Source organism: Drosophila subobscura, chromosome E (assembly GCF_008121235.1).
Source record: "Drosophila subobscura isolate 14011-0131.10 chromosome E, UCBerk_Dsub_1.0, whole genome shotgun sequence".
NCBI lineage: Eukaryota > Metazoa > Arthropoda > Insecta > Diptera > Drosophilidae > Drosophila > Drosophila subobscura.
In genome coordinates, this window is record NC_048531.1 from 12,782,422 (window position 1) to 12,805,849 (window position 23,428).

At 44.3% G+C, this 23,428-nt stretch overlaps 5 protein-coding genes across 9 annotated transcripts; 3 read left to right on the plus strand and 2 right to left on the minus strand.

Annotated features, from left to right (window-relative positions):
• The first annotated feature begins 216 nt into the window (after positions 1-216).
• Positions 217-4,845, plus strand: LOC117892021 (ITG-like peptide). The gene is made up of 6 exons (XM_034797917.1): positions 217-252; positions 2,764-3,091; positions 3,745-3,871; positions 3,943-4,171; positions 4,242-4,347; positions 4,410-4,845. The coding sequence occupies exons 2-6, from the start codon at positions 2,810-2,812 to the stop codon at positions 4,431-4,433; spliced, it is 768 nt and encodes a 255-aa protein (XP_034653808.1). The 5' UTR covers positions 217-252; positions 2,764-2,809; the 3' UTR covers positions 4,434-4,845.
• Positions 4,846-5,835: 990 nt separating this feature from the next.
• On the minus strand, positions 5,836-18,377 carry LOC117892019 (TGF-beta receptor type-1). Of its 4 annotated transcripts, none has more exons than XM_034797912.1 (8): positions 17,583-18,377; positions 17,076-17,477; positions 16,064-16,181; positions 15,695-15,936; positions 9,079-9,309; positions 8,774-9,007; positions 8,189-8,712; positions 5,836-8,119 (listed from the first exon to the last, which is right to left on the minus strand). In XM_034797912.1, exons 1-8 carry the CDS (start codon positions 17,638-17,640, stop codon positions 7,937-7,939), a joined length of 1,992 nt encoding a protein of 663 aa, XP_034653803.1. In that variant the 5' UTR covers positions 17,641-18,377; the 3' UTR covers positions 5,836-7,936. The 4 variants fall into 4 exon arrangements, with proteins under 4 accessions (XP_034653803.1, XP_034653805.1, XP_034653804.1 ...); XM_034797914.1 differs by lacking the exon at positions 15,695-15,936 and adding an exon at positions 11,645-11,775 and having other exon boundaries at positions 17,583-18,376; XM_034797913.1 differs by lacking the exon at positions 15,695-15,936 and adding an exon at positions 14,842-14,984 and having other exon boundaries at positions 17,583-18,376.
• On the plus strand, positions 17,806-23,189 carry LOC117892024. Of its 2 annotated transcripts, none has more exons than XM_034797920.1 (3): positions 17,806-17,813; positions 20,545-20,617; positions 22,280-23,189. In XM_034797920.1, exons 2-3 carry the CDS (start codon positions 20,567-20,569, stop codon positions 22,469-22,471), a joined length of 243 nt encoding a protein of 80 aa, XP_034653811.1. In that variant the 5' UTR covers positions 17,806-17,813; positions 20,545-20,566; the 3' UTR covers positions 22,472-23,189. The 2 variants fall into 2 exon arrangements, with proteins under 2 accessions (XP_034653811.1, XP_034653810.1); XM_034797919.1 differs by lacking the exon at positions 17,806-17,813 and adding an exon at positions 20,269-20,420.
• LOC117892025 (mitochondrial import receptor subunit TOM7 homolog) lies at positions 19,475-19,949 on the minus strand. Its single transcript, XM_034797922.1, has 2 exons — positions 19,784-19,949; positions 19,475-19,687 (listed from the first exon to the last, which is right to left on the minus strand). Exons 1-2 carry the CDS (start codon positions 19,881-19,883, stop codon positions 19,623-19,625), a joined length of 165 nt encoding a protein of 54 aa, XP_034653813.1. The 5' UTR covers positions 19,884-19,949; the 3' UTR covers positions 19,475-19,622.
• Positions 20,624-21,662, plus strand: LOC117892020. The gene has a single exon (XM_034797916.1). It carries the CDS (start codon positions 20,761-20,763, stop codon positions 21,565-21,567), a length of 807 nt encoding a protein of 268 aa, XP_034653807.1. The 5' UTR covers positions 20,624-20,760; the 3' UTR covers positions 21,568-21,662.
• Positions 23,190-23,428: the final 239 nt, after the last annotated feature.

The following is a 23,428-nucleotide window of genomic DNA, read 5'->3' on the forward strand; positions in this document are numbered from 1 at the left end:
ACCCGTACATAAAGATGCACTCATCGTCTCCATTGATATTGATTCCCATGACTTATTCGCAGACACACGCACTCACACATACGTTAAGAGCCAAAGCTTTGCGTGTCTGCCACAACAACAAAAAACAAACATTTAATTCATAAATTCCAAGAAAAGCTTGTCGGATGGAAAGCTTTTTGTGCGGCAGCCAGCCGACAGGTGTTGCCTTTCGCTGCCATTCAGTTAGTCGCCGAAAGGACGAGCAGCCAGCAGGTACGTGCAGAGTGCAGAGTGCAGAAACCCCCCTAATTCCGACTGTGAAGCAAGTAATTTCTGGACACTTGTGTGCTACGAATTGAATCTTACAATAGGTGAAAGGTGCGGCTGTTGATGCAACTAATAGAAACGGAAATGCACAATTTCCTCTGCCCAGTGTTTGTGGTGTGTGAATTTGTGTGTGGGTGTCATAATTAACAGTGACCTTTGTCAGTGTGTCAGTAGATAATTGAACTTTTGTGGATGTGTCAGTAAGTAGTGTGTAGGGACAGTAGATAGCCGAATAGAATCACGTTTCCAGAGTAAACAATAGGTGAAACTTTCATACAAATCTCCTAGATGATAAGTAAACACTGGCCTTGGCTGTTGAGTTGGGAATTCCACACTCCTAGAGATTCTTTTACCATTTATGCAGCTGAACTTTTTGAAGTGAACTTTCTTCGTTCTTCTTTACTTAAAATGATTCCCCATGATTCAAACTTAATTCGTTTGCCAACGAGTTTTCGTTTTCCACACCTGCACAGTGCGTTGGAAAAACTTTTGTCAGCTGCCCAGCACTTCAGAACTTGACCCATTGGCTCATCGGTATTGGCAAACTTGGTTCGATGCTGTAAAATATGTGAACGGAAACTTAATAATTGCAAAACTTTCACAATTGCCAGCCCCAGCAGCAATTAGTCACATTTAAGTTAGTTTCCTACGTAGCCGGAGAGAGGGGCACACGAACGCGGGACAAAAAGGGTCTTGCAGTTGTAATGGCAGTTTGTGACTCCTTTGAGCCAGTTAAGGACCCCTTTGTAGATGCGTCAGCCAACACTTTGGTTAATTAACAGAACGGAATACCTGAATAATGACCACAATTAGGCCATCTTCCCCCAACTGCCTAACGGCGCAATAGATCAATTACGATTTCTCGCCAGGCAACCCGCTCACCAGCGCATAGCTCACACCTCTCGAGCTGAGATTTGATAACCGGTAATGGATGGCTGATGGTAATTAGTAGACCCGCTGAAAGACGCCCAGCGAGCAGCCTGAAAGTATCCAGGCAACAGTCCCTCAAAGTTGGACAGAAAGTTATAAAAGGAACAAGAGGCACCGGCCAAGAAAAGTGGAAAAAAGTAATTAACAAAATGCTAAAAGCAGACCGGCAATGATTTTCACCCACTTCCACTCCCACTCCCGCTTCCTGGGAATGTTCTGGTCAAGGCGGAAGGGGAGCCTACCCATTAATGAAATTGCACTCCCACGACCATCTTCCGTGTCCCAACACATACATAAACATATATTGGCGTATGTATGTGTGTATGTTTACACGGCGACAAGCTGAGAAAGCTGTCATTGCCTTTGGCTTTGTCTTTGTCATGTAATGTGACGTCGCCAACTGTGTCAAGAGCTCTATATTTAAATACTTCTGGCTGTGCTCTAATTTATTTATAAAAGAGCGGCCACAACTGTTGTCCATGGTCCACATTTAGCCGACACACGGCCTAGTCGCCAACATCGAGCTAAGAAAGTTTCCCAAAAAGTGGGCAACGCTCCCTGTTATTCGAATATTTTGTCTGGCTAAAAACTCATAAGAATATTGCACATTTGCGCTACTAAATTTTGCATAAATTATACAGAAAAAATAGTAGATTACTTATTTTTATTTAATTACACCACCTGAGGGACTCCTTTAAATTCTAATTCACGAAAAAAAGATTCTGTGAGTTTTTAAATTCCCGCAGGCAGCTACCAGCCATCCCAAATACTTTGCTGCTTCCTTCCACCCACACCGACTTTTGCCCTTGGTAGGGAAATGCGAAAATGGCAAACATATATTTTGGCTTGGGGGAAGAGCTGTCCCAATTTAAAGCCTTTGCATTAAAGCTAGCAAGAGCTTTGATGTTGCGGCAAAGGGTCTGTGGCTCTCTTCAGAGAAATGTTCTCCACAGTGAAGTATATTTGAATATTCATGATTTGAAACCACAAAAGCTTTGATTAATAATTACCAAAATGACCTGGAGGCTTGCTGTTGCTTAATTGGAACTCTTTCAATTGCCGCTTAGCCTTTCAGAGTGTGCTAACGCGATTACGCACAATGAGGCGGCATTGTCAGCAGTTGATGAATGTATTTACCGTGCAACAATCCGCCGACCAATCCGCACACCAACGAATGTGTCTGTGTATGTATATTGTGTCTTGTATATTACGATTTATGTGCACCTTTCATCCGGCAATAAAAACGGTGCTCGGGGAGTGAGTGGGTGGGAGGGAGTGCGTTACACATAAATTAAGTCACAGCCGGCAGTAACACTAAAAGCGAGCCGACAATTTTAATGAGTTGCCTGACAGCGGCCCACAGCTAGATGTTTCCTTTTGCCGTTAAAGGAGCAGCTCATGTTGTATCCTGGTCTCTCGCAGGAGAATCCTTACGAGCATAAGCTGCACGCCTGATTGAATATAATTTTGGTGGCTGCTGACAGGGGAAATGGGATGTCTACAAGTTACATTTTTGACTACTCGCAGCAACTAGAAATTCTGGCCCGGACAATGGTTTACTAACGTGACCAAAATGAGAAACATTCCGCTGTGGGCGGCGCTACTGCTGCTTCTCGGCGTGGCCATGCAGCTGGAGCCCTCGGTGGCCTCGTCCGCCTACGGCGCGGCCTGGCAGCGCGACCTCTTCGGCCGTGATTCGCGCCATTTGATGCGCCGCAGCGATGGCGATGGCAGCGCCAGCTACGATGGAGGCCCCGACATGGGGGGCTACAAGGAATACAAGCAAATATTTGGCCCCTATCCCATTGAGCAGGAGCCGCGGATGGCACATCGGCCGCAACAGCAGCCCCAACAGGTGAGTGTGGGCGTAATGGAAAATTATTACAGCCACGGGAGCCGCAGATCTCAGACCAGACAGGGTGTGAAGTTGGAGTTCGAATATTTCTTGACCCACCTTAAATACGCAGAAAGTTTCAAACGTTTAATTCACTTAAAAAACTTTTCACGTTACGCTCCCCACTCAATTTCGAGACTGATTTGCATTTAAATAGACACAAAATATGAATTTTTGCTCAGGCGTTTGTTAAATATCAGTTCATAGTCCGCGCTATGGATGGGTTTCTGGGAACGTTTAGAAATTGTGTGGAAATCTCATTCCCAACCCCACAACCAGTTAATAACTAAAGTACCACGCTGTGCGAAAAACTGCAACACGGATACCGTAGAATGCCATTCCATAGAACGCCGCTGGAAATTGAAGCTGTGTGGCCAGCAAATTGAAACTGGGGGCGTGTGTGTGCGGTTTTTGTTTGCATCAATAGAGGGGAAAGTTCAGAGTTCAGGACGATGCTCAAATTAATTAACGGGCCATGGAGTATCATTTGTATTGATACACGGCGAGAGCAGAGGGTAAATCGTGTTTTGGGGCCGAATATTACGCACACGCAGCGTTTGACAGGCCAGAAAAGTGCTCCGCTAATTGCTTCCTCCTCCTTCTGACTCCCACAGCTGCGCCAGCAGACCGAGGTCTATGGGATTGTTGAGCCGCTGATTGAAGACACACCCTGCGCCGACCGCCCCTGCCTGATCAGCGAGGACTGCTGCCCCACAGGGGTCTGTGTCACCACCAATGGCGGTAAGCGGGAGTCGTTGTGCATTTATTCGCCTTTCACTCTCCCCCTGAGATTCCTTTGGTTTGTCTTGCAGAGGGCAAATGCGTGTATGTGTTTGGACATCAGCGTGACCTGTGCCAGCGCCACGGGGACTGTGCCGCGGGCAGTGTGTGCATGCTGGTCGCCCAAGAGGGCATCTGGCGCTGCGAGACCGAGCCGGAGTCGAGCGCTGCCCCCTCGCTGCTGGAGGAGATGTTCGGGCTGAGGCAGAAGCAGCCGCTGGGCAGCGATTGCAACAGCAGCAGCGATTGCCAGATTGTCAAGTAAGTTTCGAGAAGAAACTTCCTCTGTACTTGAGCTTCATCTGGCATGTGTCATCTCTTCATTTTTCAGTGGAATGTGCTGCCAGCAGCAGCGACTGCACCATCGGGCTGGCACCAAGCGCAGCTGCGGCTACTTTCGGGATGCCTTCGACTGTGTGGACATGGCTGGGTCAGAGGTGAGTCATCAACGAAGCACGATTGAAGGTTAATTTCCCCCTAACTAATTGCAATCCAACAGCATCTACAGCATCGCCGCTATTAAAGCTCCCCACGAGCTGGAAGTATGAAGGTACAGGTGGAAATGGTAATTAAAATGACGTCAGAGACCCAGCTAAATGACACACACGAAGAAGTACCTAAATATACTTGCAAATATTATTGAAACATATCAAAGTGTTAAACAAATACATATCACTACTCAAGTTGACGTAGCCTAGTGACGATTTCTGCGTATATGAATATTTATTCTCTTTGTGCACCTTGAAACTCGGTAACCATATCCAGTTACTTAACTCGCAACGATCCTAGAAATCTAGATGTGTTTTTCGTAGAATCTCCAAATATACTGACTGAGGCATTCAATGTTAATAAAACAGCAAAAATATTGCAAATCAATGTTTAAAATATTTAACCAACAATTAACTAATTAATTACCAATTATTTGACATCTAAATGTAAATTTAACGCAATAAATGATTTACTGTAAAAGTCCATAAGCATCAACTTGATCAATCCCTAGACTAGAACGAGTCTCTATTACCCGGTAGGACATCAATTTCGAGCTGGAATTATTATTAAATGAGTATTAAATAATCAACTCACTTTAAGAGTTGCTCCTAAAGTGCCTACACATTTTGGTTTCATACACCCACCTGACGCGACTCGTAGACAACGCGCTCCAAGGGTTTGCGACATTCCAGGCTACAATTTGAATTAGAGCTGAGTGGGAGGTCATGAATACTGCAGGCACTTCCCCCACAAACAAGCGTTTACGCAAATAAATTCTCTCTTTTTCGCTGAGATATTTTCATATGCAAATCACTCACAGCAACCGACGGCCGAAGGCTCAACGGGAGGAGGCGCCCACTTTGGAGAACGCTCAAAAAAATAATAATTAATTCAATATACACGCTGGGGGGGGTGGGAAAATTGAATGAGTGAAAAACGTTTGCTGTTCTTTTACAAATATTTTCAGATTGTTTTATTTATGTTTTGTATTTTATTTAAAGTGCCAGTAAAAACGCAGCTTAAAGCTAAAAGTTAGACTCTGTTTACACTTTCAACGCTTTTGTTTTTAACATTACACCCAAGTAAATCCATCCTCCAATCTCTCATTCTCTCTTTCTATATCTCTCACGATCCAGATCAATGACGATAAACACACATTACAAACGCTCATTAATTAATGGCTGAGACAATTTTCGCTTACTTGAGCCTAAACTAAAATCGCACAACGTAAAGGTTTTCCGTTTTAGTTCTCGAAATCATTCAATGATAATATTTACCAAAAATTAATTTTCTTTTTGCAAGCAAAATAGGATATATTTTTTAGTTTTATTTTCGTCATTTTGTTTCACATTTTTGCGCATGGTTCAAGTCTTTTGTGTAGGTTTTCCTTTCGATTTTAATTGAATCTTCAACTCAGTTCAATGAAAATTGTTGGGTTTTTGGTTTGGATCAAAGGTTAGGGGGGGTTAAACGGTAGGTGGTAGACGGTAGGAAGAACCTCCATCGGAGGTTTGTTATCTTATGGATTTGTCTTTTGAAAACAAGTCTCGGCCTAAACTTAGCTTAGAACACAGTTAAACATTTAGCATTTAACACGATCCATTGAATGTTTTTCTCGTTTTATGTGTTTGACTCGCACGCACAGACGCTCCACTCCACGGACTATTTACAGATTATACAATTACAGGAATAGTTTTATAAACTAAATATATATAAATGGTCTATATATGTATGTATAATGTATACGTATGCACGCGTTTTGTATAAAGGCTTGAAATATGTATGTTGTTTAGACTGGTTCGTTCGCACAGGAAACTAATATAGGAAATGAAATTTCGCAGGCCAAAAGTGTAACAATACATAGTTTAATATTTACGAGTAGTTTCTAAAATAGAATCATAATTCTAGTTACAATCTTGCATGCAAGGCTCGTAAAAATGCTTAGTGGTAGCTTAGCTTACATCGAAATTAATTGTTTAAATTAATGATTACGTTAATCTCTCAGCTTGTGTGGCCATCTGTGTGGACTGTGTGTGGGGCGGGGGTTTCAGGAATATTTTGGTATGTAGAAACTACTATTGCATTCTCATAGATTTGGTAATGGACTCGTTCAGCTTTATGGCATTTTATGGGGGGCAAATAAAACGCTCGGACATGTTAAACATATTCTAGAACAGGCAAAACTCTTCTGTTCACTGACTTAAACTATGGGCTTAGGTTTGTTTGTTCATGAAACATCGAGTTTCTTACAATTTACAGTTTATATTTGTAATTTATATGTGTAAATATTGTATACATAAAGTTTACTGTATACTCTTTTAATAAGCATATAGTTTTGCTTTGTTTACTTTGCTTTATCTCTATGTGACTACGGAAAAATAGGAAGAACAAGCTTTGGTTATAACAGAAAAAGAAATCAAAAAGACTATAGTAAAAGGGGTACGATAATGTTAATGCTTCTAGTGTAAATGTGGTGCAGAGATGATGCAACAAAATGAATGACCATGAGGTGTGGATGAAGAGGCAACCCATCTGAGTGTTTTGCCGTGATCGTGAGTTTTTGGATACAAGTTCAGCCAGCGATTTATATGTATGCGTGATACAATTAGCTTGCAGCAAAGCAATAGCATTTGGGGCGTGGCAGGCTAAGCGTGAGCAAGCGGCGCGCCGATTTGTATGTTTAAATTTTACATTTACTTTAAGATTTCCTGAGTTTGGTCAACGATTCTGTTGGTCTATACCTAAACTGGTAGATTTCTCCCCACCCCAAACGCATTTTCTGTCATCGTTGTCGATTCTTTGTATATTCATTTGATAAGGTGAAGTCCAAAAGTGCATGCAATTCGGATCTACTGTATTTTTTGTTGTCTTGTATTCAATTCACATTAATAATATGTGTATATCTTCCACTGCTGTTCAGTCTTGGCAAAGTCTTTTACTGTATTTTTTCGTTCGTTTGTTGTGTCGTCTCGTTTCTGAAACAAGGTCTATAAAAAATATATTTACGTTGTTTGTATCTTTTGTGGGGTATATTGTGGGTATGTATGTATAACTAGTCCCTAATTGGTGGCACCATTGGCAGTGCGGCAGTTTGCTCTGGGGCGCCGCTTTGCTCACGCTGCCGCAACATAAGTAAATCTCAGCGGAAATGTCAACGTAGGCTATGTACAAGTGTCGAGGATGGTGGGCGGGTGGTTGGTTGGTTGGTAAAACTCAAAACGAATAACACGAGCTCATTGTGGGCAAAAACAAAGCAAAGCAATGAATACCCTCAGGATTAGTTAGCACTTAATATTTACAGCTTTCTTTGTATTTCTGTTCTTTTAACGGGTTGCTGGATCTGCTTCGCAGGCGCTGCCACGACATTTAAGGTCACGCGGGGCCAGGTTACAGGTTACAGGTTACTGCTGCATGGAGTAGACACACACACACACAAACACACACACACACACACTCGCACACGCACTCACGCATTAGTATGTACAGACTCTCTCGCCACTGGGCGGGCAACTGAAGCGACTGGAACTAGAGCCACAATCAGTTCTTGACCTTGTCCTCCACACTGATGCTGGCGAGGGTCTTCTTGATTCGGAGCGCCGTGAGACGTGCCACGGGATTCGGATACCAGCACTCCTTCATTACCTTGGCCATGTTGTGGAGCACGTCGGAGGCGTGCCAACGATTCGGTATGTTAGGGCGACTCTTCTCAATACAAACGACCTGCAGGGGAGTCCAGATACTCGATTAATCTTTAATTCAAAGTAAATTTAAGATAAAAAGCGAAGTTACCTTCTTCATCTCCTCAATGCTGGGATCCGGTTGCACGGCATCGTAATACGGCAACTGGTACTCATCGTAGATCATGCCCATGTTGCAGCGCCGTGCAATCTCCCAGAGGATCAGGCCAAAGGCGTACACATCGGCCCGCTTGTACGAGTCAAAGTGCTGGGCATTCATGCTCTCATCCAGCACCTCTGGGGCCATGTAGCGCTTAGTTCCAACCCGATGTGTAGAGGGTATATCCACCGAATCGTCCTTCTCCACGTGGCGCACGGCGAGGCCCAGGTCACCGATGGCGCAGCTTAGATTGGACTTCACCAGTATATTCTTGGACTTGAGATCGCGATGTGCAATGGCGGGCTTGCCGCGCGTGCCCACAATGTCCATGTGTAGATGGGCCAAGCCAGTGGCGATGCTCAGGGACATGTTCAGCATTGTGTTGGTGTCCACCGTGTGCGTAGTCAGATAGTCGAAGAGCGATCCGTTCTCGTGGTAGTCCGTGACCAGCCAAAGCTGGGTCCAGGTGCCGTTGTCTATGGGGAAAAATTTAGAAGAAGAATTAGAATTTCCCATGACTCTTACTCAAAGGCTCACCCTTGTTGTCCGCTGCAATGAAACCCAGAATGTTCTCGTGTCGGAGCATTACCGTCTGATAAATTTCGGCCTCGCGGAACCAGGAGCACTCCTCGCGACTGGAGAATATCTTTACGGCCACATTCTCACCACGCCAGCGTCCACGCCAGACCTCTCCGAAGCGTCCCTTGCCAATCACGTGGCAAAGCTGAACCTGGCGTGCGATGGAGCGCTGGACTAAAAGCGGCAGGCCAGCTGGAGATGGAGGTACAAGATATAAGCAGTGAGTACGGAGCGTTTTACAGTGTGGAGTGCTTGGAACTCACCCGAACCGGACCCCGATGTGGTCATCTCAATGATGTCGTGTATGGTGGTGTTGCCATTCAGTATGGGATCGTAGACAGAGTCCTCCTTGGCGAAGGGTCTGCCGGTAGCCTGGCGCTTGCGTCGCTGGTAGTAGTACCAGGAGGTCGTACCCGTCACACAAATGACGAGGGTCACACCCACAATGATACCGACTAGTTCCCAGCTGCTCAGAGTGCGTTCCGGTACAAAATCTGATCGAAATCAAATGGAGTAGAGTGTTAGCGGAGCGCAAGAAGGAAAGTAGAGAGCGTTGGGTGTGTGAAATCAATGCGAAATAAATACGGATACGGAGAGTATGCAGAAAGGGGGCATGCAAAAAGCCATTTACCGTTAGATGTGCATGATAAACGTAACAGCAAAACGAGGTGCAAAACGAAAAAGAACGAAAGAGAACAAAGAAAACCCAATAACCAAATCAAAGTGCAGGCATTGATTAGCGTAATGTGTAATTGATTAGTTAAAGTTAGTTATACGATTTACATAAATACCTGCACATGAACTTCTTGAGTTATTTACAAAAACCCCTACACGTTTCAGCGCAGTTTTAATAAGTTTATCTACTCCAAGTACATTACTAAACACAAATTCCAGAAGCGAAAATAATGATTCGAGTTTTCCGGATTTCCACTAAATAGAAAAAGAGGCTAGAGCCGAACCGAAGCTGAACCCAAATCAACAGACAAACGCACACACACATAAAACCCCGACTGAACATTCACAAAAGTGCGATGTAAATGAGAAAAAACATACAACAACTACGAACATTTTGATGAACGAGAACAAGAACGAAAGGGTAGTGCATATTTCACTGCAACAAAACCTAAATACCCTTTAAGAAGCTGTTCAAGGAAATACATACTAAGAGACATTTATCTAAAATGTTGTTAATACTTTGCTGGTTCTATTATTACATGAATTGTATTCGTACATACAATGTACATATGTACATACATATATGCATGTAAATATGTATTTATGTATGTAAATTTATCATGATCGTCTCAACTAAGAACACTACTTCTTTAAGGGTATAAAGATGAAGATAGACAAAAAACAGCAGACGAGACAAAAATGCGGCCACCATTAATGAATGAAATGAGCGAGCTTTGACTGCGACTGCGACTGCGACTGAGACGTCGGCGCAGACTGCAACTGCCGCTTTGTCGGCGCTGCAATGCACATGAATGAATGAGCAAACTGCATAAACGAAAAGAGAACACCTAGACAGACAGTCGACACACTCGCACACACACATGCATACCGACATTGGCACAGACTGTTTGTGGGTGGATAAGAGAGAGGAGTTGATATAAAGCTCGCAACTGGAACTGTGACGGCTTCTTCACTCTTCTTCTCCTTCTTTTACTTCTGGTTCTGTACTTGTTGTTGCTGCTGAAGCAAAGCCCTTGAGACATGTTTGTTCTTGTTGCAGTCTGCTTTTGCTGACTTGACTTCCTTTTTGAATGCGTTTTGAGTAGAAGGTTGGCAACGCATCAAAGAATGGCACACCTCAGCGATACAAAAATAACGTTTAGGAATGTACATTAATGAATTCCAACAAGATTGAATCAAATATCCTCTTTGTTGTATGCGTTTTTAATAATTCAATATGCATGATGATGACTAAAAAGCAGAACAAAATGCTGGGAAAATATCGCGCAGACACAGTTTGACAGTTGAAAGGTCGCTGTTGCGAAAGTTGACGGTGGGTGAGGTAGGACCGTGGCCGAGGCCACAAAACATTCAATAAAATAACAAAGTGATATGTAAGTACGAGTATGTATATATGCATTTACATACATATGTATACATATTTAAATATATGCAAATGTACAAGTCAACGAATGAACAAGGACAAACGCGCGAATTAAAAACGAGCAAAATATTTTGTTCCTTGTATCTTCTTCTCTTCCCTCAAAAGGCGAACAACAGTAGGGATATGTGCGGCGGATATGTGGTTGGAGGGCGGGGAGTGGCTTGGAGCTTGAAGCGTGAGTATGCGTTTGTGCGTGTGCTTGTTAGACAGGTATACACATGAGTGAGTGAATGTATAGCTGTGGTCACAAGAATAGGAGTGATACAAATATGAATACAAATGAGTTCAGTTGTACATGATGCCGTCTTGCCATGAGACAAATTGAAATAGGTATTCAGTATCTATTATCTTTTTCAGAGCGCTCCTATTATTTTAACCGCAACTGTATACATACATATTTACGTACATGTACAAGTGAATACATAAATACACACACATAAGTATGTATGTGTCTGTTCCTGCAAGCTTTCTCAAATGCGATACAGTTTTTGGATATGGTAATTGTTGGCAAACAACGCAATGATGTGGTGCAATGGAAGGGATACAGCGTGGGCTGCTTTGAGGGTGGGGTGGAGGATGGAGGATGGTGGATGGTGGATGGAAGGGTCGGCGATGGGTTTAAGACTGCATGGGCATGGGCTGGTCATGGTGGTTGTGGTTGTTGGTGGGTGGACTGGTGGGTGGTGGACTGGTGGATGTGCAACTCTCACCTGGTATCGGCCCACTGTAATTCGCACGCGTATTGCAAAAATCGTCGGGACAACATTGTGACGAGACATTCGATGTTCGGAATTTACAGGTGGACGGATCTTGGGGTGGTAATTGGTCGGGGGGCAGGCATCTACATACATAATATTTAGTATTCTTGTAGTAGTCATACGTATGTAAGGTTGCTTTGTGTTGTTGTTCTGCTTCAAGTTGTTGCGTTAGTACTTAAAACTAATACTAATACGGCTTTGCGGGTTAGTTTAGCATAGTTATAGTTATAGATTAGAATTGTAAAAGGTTTTTGTAGTTGCGGCTGTAGATATTGCTTGGTGGTGCAGTTGCGAAGCAGCTTTTGTTGTTGTTTTGTTGTTGTTACCACTTACTAAGCTAAATTGAGAGCACCTGTTTGTTTGTTTATTTGTTCATGTTGCGAGAGCATCGTTGTGTGCGTCTAAAGGCGGTTGGGAACGGTTGGGAGCGGGGAATTATTACATACGCCAAGGAGCCAGGAGCGGGTTTTGGGTTAGAGTGGGGTTACTCAGCGGCAGCGTCAGCGTCAGGCAGGGGGCTGTGCGTGGGGGAGAAGGGGTGCACTGGCAAAAAGCAATACAAGTTTTTCCACAAAAATACCAAGGGAAAGGAGAAGGTGGAACTAGGATAATTTCAGAGAGAACCGATGGAGAAAGCTGGTGGAGGGAATCTTTAACCCTAACCCTAATGGAAATCTTACATAACAGGACTCCTCGATCTATATAATTCTCGCAATCAGTAGAAGAATCATCTGTGGCCAAAAACCGCAGAGTCTGGGTCAATCGATTATCTTTTGGTGGAGGAAGATCTTTCAACAATTCGATTCTCAATGGATTGTGCAGAAGAGTGTTACGAAGTTTAAGAACTGAACCCAAAAGCAAATTAACTCGCATACTGTAGTATGCATATATATAGCCAATACCCACTGTACCAAGAGTACTTAAAAGGGAACACACTGTAACACTTTGTTGCAGTGTTTATGCAATAAACATTCCCAGGCATATTCAGTGCGACGAAATACGATCACACATATATGCCTGGTACTACATTAGTGCAGCGTCGGCATGTATAGCATAGCCGACGGCACTTGAATATGATCCACACAAGCATGTGGATCTTCCCCTCGCGCCCCCCGCTATCAACAGCGCTGGGCATATATAACAAACATATAAATGCGGCCGCTCCGCTGCCGGCGTTGCTGGCGGCGCAGCTACGCTGGCCCTCAGCCAAGTAGAATTTAAGAAACATACAAAAGATCATTCAATAAAATTATATCAGAAATGACGGATGTCTTTTCTTTAAAATCCCTATCTCCGGAAGTTATATTTACATGGCGACCGTGACAAGGAGAAAAAAAAAAAAAATAATTCTGCAAAAACGGTTTTCCAATAAAAACAAAAGAAAATGTGCATTTAAAATACACTTCCAAATGACCGTGAACAGTGAGACCCAAAAATAATCCTGCGTATCCAAATTTCACGTTTAAATTGCCTCTAATAAATTACTGGATTTTCATAAAAAAAAAAAAAAACAAAGAAGCGTGCTGACATAAAAGAAGATAAAGACCTGAAAAGGCACCGACAGCGCTACATAGAGCGTACGACGAATACCTGTGCGATGACCGGCACCGGAACCGCCTGAGCCCAGAGGCCCAGGACATCAGCAGCCGAAAAATAAATTCGCGTGAGAGGCCTAACGCCCCTTACGCCACCGGTGGATGCCAATCTGGAATCAGATTTAATAAACGCTGCTCCCCTCGAGCAAAGGGACAAGCCAAGCCTACAGGAGGCTCTGGAGGCTTGTCCAACCGATATTTTTCTAAATAACTATCATATTAAAATTATAAAATAACTTCATAAATATTACGTTATTTTTCAAAAGGAGGGAGATGTAGTATGCATATATATAGCCAATACCCACTGTACCAAGAGTACTTAAAAGGGAACACACTGTAACACTTTGTTGCAGTGTTTATGCAATAAACATTCCCAGGCATATTCAGTGCGACGAAATACGATCACACATATATGCCTGGTACTACATTAGTGCAGCGTCGGCATGTATAGCATAGCCGACGGCACTTGAATATGATCCACACAAGCATGTGGATCTTCCCCTCGCGCCCCCCGCTATCAACAGCGCTGGGCATATATAACAAACATATAAATGCGGCCGCTCCGCTGCCGGCGTTGCTGGCGGCGCAGCTACGCTGGCCCTCAGCCAAGTAGAATTTAAGAAACATACAAAAGATCATTCAATAAAATTATATCAGAAATGACGGATGTCTTTTCTTTAAAATCCCTATCTCCGGAAGTTATATTTACAATACATTCCAGAGTAAGAACTAGCTCTAAACATGCATTACTAGTTCCTGCTTGTAGACCAGCTGAAACAGATCTCCATGGGCAAGGGAAGCCAGAGAGCTCTACGGGAAGAACCAAAAGCAAACCCGTTCCAAATATAAATAGTTCAAATATTATTGAAAAATCACCTTCCACAATCCACAAGGAAGAATCGCGTGAAATGGCTGGAAAGTGAAGTAGATATCTACAAACTACAAACAAGATTCGAATTTGCATGCAAAAGTTAAGTGTAATTCATTAAGATAAGGAGGTTTAAGCTGAATTCCGTATACGTATACTGTATGTGTGTACTATATATTGTGTGTATAGACAAAGATAGAAAGAGACAGAGAGCAAAATAAAAAGAGAGAGAGGAAGGTGCTAAAAACAACATTGGGGGCCAGAGAACCCGAAAAGCAAACAAAGTGCAAATAGAAGAAAGGAAAACCAAATATTAATAAACAAAATTGCTGTGCAAACCTATAGGAAATTATAACAAAAATAAAAAAATCATAATCATAATCATAATAGTGCTAGACCAAAACTAAAATAATTATTACAGATTATTGGATTGGTTACGTGTTGGAATATTTTTTGGTTGCTAGTGTTGCTGTCTTAGTTTTTTGTTTGTTTGTTTGTTTGTTGCAGTGCATAATTAGGCAAATAGTAAATAACAGAGAGCAATAGCAAAGGTAAGAGACAGAGACAGAGAGAGAGTGTGTGCAAAAACTAAAGAGAGAAATTGTATTGTATTTGTTTTTGATTGATTGATTGATTTTGTTTTTGTGGGGTTACTTTGTTGTTGTTGTTTTTGTTGTGGGCTGTACCTGTTTCAAATATCCTTTTCATAATCTCATTCTTATTGCAGAAGTCTTCCCTACAACATTTTATCCTATACGAATCATATTTGATGCGGCTGGTGAGGCACTCCAGCGGCTCCCGGTGCAGTTCGTATTTCAATTCGAGGCAACTAATGTGTGCCCAGTCAGTGTGCAGTAACGCGTATAGGTACAGGTACATGTGTACAGTAACACAGTTACCAAATTCAGTAATCATGGAAGGAGCGAAAACGAGAGGCGAGCGAGCGAGCGAGGATGTTCAAAGGCGAGGCGAGGGGCAAAAACATTCGACAACGGTGAGAGAACGGATAAAGAGAAAGAGAGAGAGAGAAAATATAACAGTTAAAACAAATTAGTATTGCCTGGCAATGTGTTGTTGCTTTTTTGTCGATGATGATGTAGCGGCAGCTTTTGCTGCTTTGCTGCTGCTGCTGTCTTTCGTCGCTTGTTGCTAATGGAAATTTCGGTCTGGTTAGTAGCAATAAAAACATTATAATTATAGGCAAAAACAATTTGCATATAAAACTCAAGTTGCAGGTTGATTCTCCCTTTTGCGGCTTCTGCTTCTGTTTCTCTAGTATTTTGTTTTTGTTTGTTTTTTTAGGGTTTTTTTTTTATATATTAGTAGTGCTCTGCAGTTGGGGGTTATGAGATCATTTCAGGAACTTGAACTCAACGAGCATTCGAGGCAAGAAAATACAGTCCAAAGAACGAACGAACGATGGAACTCTTGAACGGCGTGCGACAGAGTGACAGAGAGAGAGAGAGAGCAAGAGAGTAAGTGGGAGCGGGGAGTGGGAGTTGGGGCGGGAGAGAGAAACACGTGCACACACGCACGCACCTTCGAAGTTGACCGACGGCTGCTGCCGTATGGCACCACCACTGTCATCGTCCTCCCATGTGGGCGTGGCCAGCGCATAGTACTTGATGACGGGCCGCAGCTGCCGGTTGCAAAAGTCGCGATCATTGCAACAGGCGTGTCCGCCTCTGCGTGCTGCCGGCCGTGCCGTGGGTCCGCCATGGCGACCCTCGTTGCACCAGATGAATCGGCCCGGCGGAAAGCTCTGCGACATGTTCAGGCATCTGGACCGGGTGATGCCGCTCGATTATATGTATTTCCATATTCAATTATCGGATTATGTGCGAGAGCTACATACATATGATCTAACCAGTGGGGAGGTGGGCCGGACTGGGGCAGTCTCAGACTTACCTGAAACTGAAGATGATCTTATTGTCAGCATTCTTCTCCACCGACGTGAAGCAGTAGCCGTCCGTCTCGCAGATGTGATTCGTCTCCTTGCAGATGTCGCAGTGGCATTTCACAGTTTCTAGCGGCAGAAAGAGAGATGGGAATTAATTAGAGCAAAGATAGATAGAATATAAAATATAAACTCTATGTGAAATATACTCTAATTGGAAAATTAACCATAAATCATTTGCTAGTCCCAATTAGAACTCCTTCGGCGTAGGGCCGCAGGGCGAGTTGCCCATAACCATGCCAAGAGGGCGGCTGGCAGGCGAAACACAAGCTAACGCACCGCAGTGGCAAAGGCAAAGGCAAAGCCAAAGCCAGAGGCAAAGTCATAGGCAAAGGCAGAGCGTGATAAAACAAAAACAAAAGCATTTAGCATTAACAAAAGCAGACGATGGGAAGAAGACAAGTGTAAAGTGGAGGGCCAGACAAAGCGACCAGTTTTTTTTGCCACTCCTCCCAGCTTGCTTGCCAGCTACCCGTGCCGGGGGTTTTTCTCTGCCTCTCTGCCACTGCCGCTTCCGAGTCGAGTGCAGGCCGTTGCAAGTGCATGCAATGCAGGCAATGCACTGCAGTGAATGGCAGCAAATGGGGGTGTCTGGTTGCGGAATTCCGTGGGAGTGGGGCACGAGAGTTGTCTGGCTAGCGGCTGCAGCTCATTGACACCAACGCGCTGACGTCACGAGGCCAGACAGAGCTGGAGACAGAGTCGCAGCTTGAGCGGGGAGTTTGAGTCGTAATGGAGACGACCCAGACGGCCGGTGGGCTTTCTAGCTCCATTCAAAGTCTTTGAGGTGTTACAGTCACGCGAGGTGGCCTGGCTGCTGACACTGCCACTGCCACTGCCACTGCCACTGCCACTGCCACTGCGACTGCTGCTCTCCATTCATTAAGCGCCTTCGTCTGGCTTGGCCTGGCCTGGTCTGTCCATATCTGATATGATCTGATCCCCTACTGCCTTTGGACTTACTGTCGCGCTTCTTGCTGCTCTGCTGTTGCGGCACGTAGGGTGGCAACGGTGTGGCGTGCAGCTGTGGGGAGGCGCCTGCTCCTCCATCGCCGTCTTGCGGCATCAGCATAGCCACTGCACTGTTGTTGCCGTAGCCGTGGCCATTGTTGCTATTGTTGAGGCTGCTTTTGTTGTTGCTGTTGCTGTCATGGCTCCTGCTGTTATCAGCGGACAACGTCGTTTGCGACGGCGATTTTGTTAGATAAGCCTGGCCAGCTGTTTCGTTTGCTTTCACTATTGGCGCCCTTGTCGTTGTCGTCGTCGTTACTGCTGCCTCTGGTGGTGGCGGCTGCCACTTGCTCGCCTCGGCGTTGGTGGCCCCAATCGAGGAACTGCTATTCATGCCCAATTCAATTGGGGTGGCTGCAAGGTGAGGCGAAAATTAGGTTAGTTTCGCACCTGAGGCAAGCGCACGAGGGCCGGCCCCGAGCGCCATCCTCCCATCAACACGGGAACCGCCCGACTTACCGCAACTGGAGCTGGTCAGCAAAGCGCCCAGGAGGAGCAGCCAGGGCGGGGAGAACATCTTGTCTTTGTGTTGATAACTTTGCAGGGGCAGGGGCACGGGAACGGTGCTGATTTTCGCTTGCTTTCGCCGTTTCTTTCCCTGCGCCTATCACTTTACTGGCTTTTCTTTTGTTTTCCGTACACACACTCACACATGCACATGCGGGCAGACACACACGCGCACGCACACAAGTGCAAGTTCAAAGTCTGGAATGGATTTTGGATGCAATTTATTTGCTTCTTGTTGCCCGTATCCCAGGAATAGGTGGAGCTGGAGCGGGAGCAGGAGCGATTGGGCCGTGCCCGTGCGAGTGGGGTGGGCCGGAGGAAGGCGTCCTCTGCAGACGGCCTCTAATTTCCCCTAAACTGCGCATTTATTGCGTAGGACTCGCACTGTGTACGTCCAAACAGGTTCACATTTTGCCGCTGCATGGCTTGTGGATTGGGGTGTTCCACTGATCACAACACTGGCGCGGCACTCGATTCGGCAGTTACAGTCTAATATTCAGCAACTTTCCCACCCAATTGGATGAAAACTATATCACATTTCACGGACGAGGGCGATTTTCAGTCGTATTTTCATCACGTGATTTGCGCACTATCGCGAACGGGTTTGCAACAATTCCTTATTTACAATTGCGGCCGGCACTAGTAAGCGTATTGTGCACCTGGTTGTTTTTTATTAATTGCTGTTATTTTTATGTTAAATGTCGAAATTTGTGCAGCGAAAAATTCGCGTATGTGTGTGCAGCAGTGTGACCGCGGATTTATCGAAAAAGTATACCGCCAGCCTCTCAGAAATATACCGAAATCTACCTTTACATTTTTAAAATATACTTTTAATATACCGGATATCCACTTGTATTTTTCTCGATTTTGATATTCTGCTTAATATTACAAACTATTTAGCATACTCAGCGTTAATACTATAATTTTATACGATTGCTAAATCAATTCGGCATAAGATTGTCAAGTTTTCATGACTGCTTTTTATTGCATTGTCTACATAATAAGGATCAAACTAAGAAGTTCAAGCAAAAGCAAAGTAGTCAACGTTACGTGAGTCGGACTGAAATGTTACGGTTTGCCAACTGGTAGCTTGTCAACCGAAGCCTTGTTACCCTATTTTCATTATTTAAAATTAAAATTTCGTTTTCAAGGCTTTAATAATGACTTTATCTTAGAATGACATCATGTTTACATTTTCTATGTTTTTTATTTATATACATTTGGATATTGGAGACTGAGATTGGAGCCTCAAATTAGGGCATATTTTTCTGTCCAAGTGTACTAAATTGTGTCAACGGTAAACAACGTTAGGGGGAATGGAATGGATGGATGTTGTGATGATTCTCGAGGGGAGCATTTACGGGGACATTAATAAGACGATGATTTATAACGATCTATTAAAAATGGTTTGAGTACCCTTTGCGTTTTACTATCGATGATTGAATCCGCTAAACTGCAAACTTTGAATTATGTTAAGAAGAATAATTTCTCGGTAAGCCAAGCTACGAAGGGGATGCAGCATATGCACAGACGCAAGCTCCTAACAAATGACGCTGCCCAAAACGAAATCTCACGCCAATCCCGCCCCGGCAACCCCCAATCGGATAGCAGCAACCAGCAGATAAGCCTGAAGATTACACAGTTGTCCAGGTTTTGCGAATACGAAACTGAAAAACGAGCCTAAAAAGCCAGGAACATGCACTTTTCCTTTTAGCGCCAAAACTGAAACTGTGTTTTGTATTTACATACATATGTACATACATATGCAAAAGGTTGTCACTCTCTGCCCGTCCATAGCTTATATTTCTATTTTAAGTTTCGGCACATTCTAATAGACGCACAACTTTTACAAACAAAAATGTATTTGCGATAACTTTATGTATAACGGAAATGCCAGGAACTCCAATTGGTGCTAAAATTATGGCACACACCGGTGTATTGGAATTTCCACGGCATGCCTCGGTCTAGGGTGTGTGCTCAGCTAATTTTTTCCTACTGCCACAACAGGCTCAGGATGGACAATGGTGGCATGCCGGGCTCGGCTCCCTTGGAGAAACCTGCAATTGCATTGAAAACATCAATACGGAATAATTCACTAACTGTTTCCTTCCAGCAGGCACCGCGTGCTGCCGAAAAAAAAAACAAAAACATACCCAGATACAGCACCATTGGCACGAATCCCCAGTGGAATGTTGTCTGGACCACGCCGACGACAGCTCCCAAACGATCCTTAACTCCCTCAGATAGCTCCATAATTTATATTATTTAGTTTTATGGGATAATTTAAACTTTAATGATTATGAAATGCTGAAATAGCAAGATACAAAGCCAATGTTGGTAAACGGGAATAATAGTATATTTTACACAATTTTCGGTATATTACGGTATTCTGAATAAATTTTTCGATACTTAAATTATTTTCCGCCATAGCACTCACGATGCACAAAACATTTATGGTTAATTCTGGCTATAATAATGACCCGATCAAATCATATTTAATTATCTTTTAGACATATATAGTTATTCTTTATGACATTTTACCTTCAAGAACGTTTATTTGGTTTTTTCATCGGTATTCTTACGGTATATTTCCAAAATGGAAACGTCTGACCATTCCGCGGTCACACTGAACAGATGACTTACTCTCTTGACATGTGGAATGCGTTTTAGAGAATTTTTATTTTGGTTTTCATTTTGTCTCACCAACTAAATTAATTATTCTCAACGCAGACCACCGCGGATTGCACGTCGCAGTAGAGAGCTTCGTTCAGTTTTAGTCGCACCTCACAAGTAAGTGATAAGAACCGCAGCCTCTGACGCGTCGCCCTGCACCGAGTAGGCAGTGAAAAATCAATTCTGTATTATGTAAGCTGCTTGGCATTCATTTAACGACAATTTCTGTGTGTCTTTGCAGCCGCTCATTGCTTGAACGGACCATGAAAACAACTAATCTCGGCCTGTATGCTTTTCGCTTAGCCTTTGGACAGGTAAGAAGTCGCAAATGAAACCAGAAAAACGGGAAGCAATTGTAGAAAATGCACGGCCCACGTCCACAAGAACAAAATGCAAATGAGTGAACGATGGCGCTAGGGTAACACACACACACACACACACACACTAGCGCGCACGCATGGCGGAACTGGAGAAACTGCAGTCGGGCGACCCGTGTCGGGAGTGCCGTGCCCAGGGCCTGGAGCACAAACTCCGCTACTTTTACATCAGCCTCGAGGAGCAGCTGCTTAAGTGCGAGTCCCGCAGCTGCCTCTGGCCACACAACGATGAGGTTTCCTCCTCTGACGAGGAGTTCGACTTTGGAGAAGCAATTCCCATCCAAGCGTCGCCAAATGAAATCTCTGCTGCTCCAGACGAGGGCGATGAGTTTATCCTGCAGCTGCTGGAGGAACTGGGGGCAGGCGAGGAGCCAGCCACCCAGCCAGAGTCTGATTTGAATCTCATCTCCATGCCGGATCTGCTTTCTGGCCCTCTCACTGAACCAGAGGCTTGCACAGAGCTAGATTTAAGCTGGCTGGAGCCAAAAATACCCGACAAGAGAGCCACAGTGGAAATTCCGCAGCTGCCTGAGCCTGTGCTTAGTCCCAAGACTGAAACCTTCGACACTTTGCCGTCACAAAGTCCCAGAGCTAGCCCAAGGAGCGATCCCTTCGCAACTCCGCCCCGCAAGGCATCCACTCTGCCACGGAAAGAGCCCAAACTTTGTCCAGTGCCCTTGAAGGCGGCCACAACAAAAGCGCCCGAAAAGAAGGAAATTGCCACCAAGGAAAATCCGTTTCTGGACGCCATAAAGAGCCTTAATGCTGCGCCAGTCCGCAACTCAAAGACGACCCGCAGACGCCCAGTGGTCAGAACTGGAGCGGGCACAACGTTGCGAACGCAGACGGTGATGCAGCTGCTCAAGCAGCGGCAGGAGCAGCCATGACAATTTGCAATTCTTTTTGTTTGAATAAATTTGCGAATGGAATTATGCATATGCGAATACGAAACGAAATCAAGTTCGTTTATTTATAAACAAAATCGCTTTGTCTTTATTTTGTGTGGCGATCTGAAGATTACGGATGTGTGCGGCACGCGTCTAGCGCATGTTCGAGCGTGCAGAGAATCAGAGCAACGATGCCGAAGAGCTCTGAACTTTGCCGCCAACGAGGACTGAGTGTGGCTGAGTGCGTCATAGAGAGTGGCTCTGAATTGGAAGCTGTATCGGAGGCTTATCAGTGGAATGCTTGACGTCACAAGACCGACAGCGATTGCTCAACGACATCCGCTCCTCAATCAACAGGTATCCAGCGACTGCTGAGCGGGCTTCCCAATCTAATCAGCTATTACATCGACCCCAGGCCACTCCAGGGCACTCTCGTTTAATCAGTTCACTGAACGTGTGGGGCCGTGTGTGGGGTAATCGTTGGGGACACTTGAACCGGTTGACAACCGCCCGGTCGCATTTTCTTTGCTGCGTAGTTAACAGACAGACACTCGGCTGGTCTGCGCTCCGCTGGGCTGGGCACTGTGCCAATTATATAGCGACAATTGTTTGTTTGGCCTTCTAAAAATACTCGCCGTACCTACAATATTTCGAGAGCCTTTGCAGATAGCATTTCTAATTTTGTTGTTTTGCTTTTTCTAATCTCTTGCAGGCGCCGCCGCTATCTGCGCAGGCCTCGACGAACTGCAGCCATGCCTACACCACAAACTCATCCAGCTCCAACCGTGTGGTGACACGCTCGGCCACCATGCTGGCGCTCTTCGGCATCGCCCTCTCCTCGTTCAGCCTGAAGCAGCTGCTGGCCAAGAAGCACAGCAAGCACAATGCTCTGCGCAAGCTGTAAATGTGGAGGAGCAATCGCCACCGCAGCGATGCTGGGCTAACATCAGAAGCTACGGAGAAGTGATGAGCTCTGCCCCCATGCCCTGTAGTCATCATGCATTCTGCCATTATATTTTACACATTATTATCCATTATCATTATTCACACATTCACACTGTACATTTGTTAAGTTAAGTCACTCAGAAAGCAGGCATGGGCACAGGCGAGGGCGTTTATTATGTATCAAGTTTTGTTTTTAAATGCTGCACCTAAGATTGTAGCCATTACACATATTCACCCCTGTTCACCCCGACTCGCAGCGAGTACTCACTCGCATGCAGCGCCAACTAAAAGGAATACAATTTGTGATAATCGTGTATGATGAATGCAACACACAGCAAGCAAGCAAGAAAGCAAAGCAAGGAAGCAAAAGGATTGTTCGATTGAGGAGAATAGAGAATTTCGGAATTTCCGTTTACCATTTGATTTACCCCTTTAGTTTTTACATTATGTATGTGTATATTTATATATATATTTAGTTACAAATTGTATGCAAATCGGAAACAACTAAAACCAGAGAAGCGACTAAGTAGGAATGATCGGGGGATACACACAAATAGTGACATCGTTGGACAGTGAATCGCTGAATCGCAGGCTGTGTGCGCTTCAGGTGCAACAGTATCCCATCAACAAATTAGTTTTAGATCCACACTCTAATAAATGCATTATACTCAAAATTATGGAATCTTTCGTTTGTTATTATTATTATTGGTTGCCTTTGTTCTGTTTAATAATGTTTCCTGTACAACTAAAACTATGGATGGCCAATGCAGATTCCCCTACGAGGTGTAGCAGGGGGAGCGAATAAATTAAATATATAATTTGAGCATTATTTCATATAACTTAAACCTCTTTAAACCTATGATATATTTGTACAATCAAACACAACATTCATTGGATGATAAGTAGAGCGGAGATG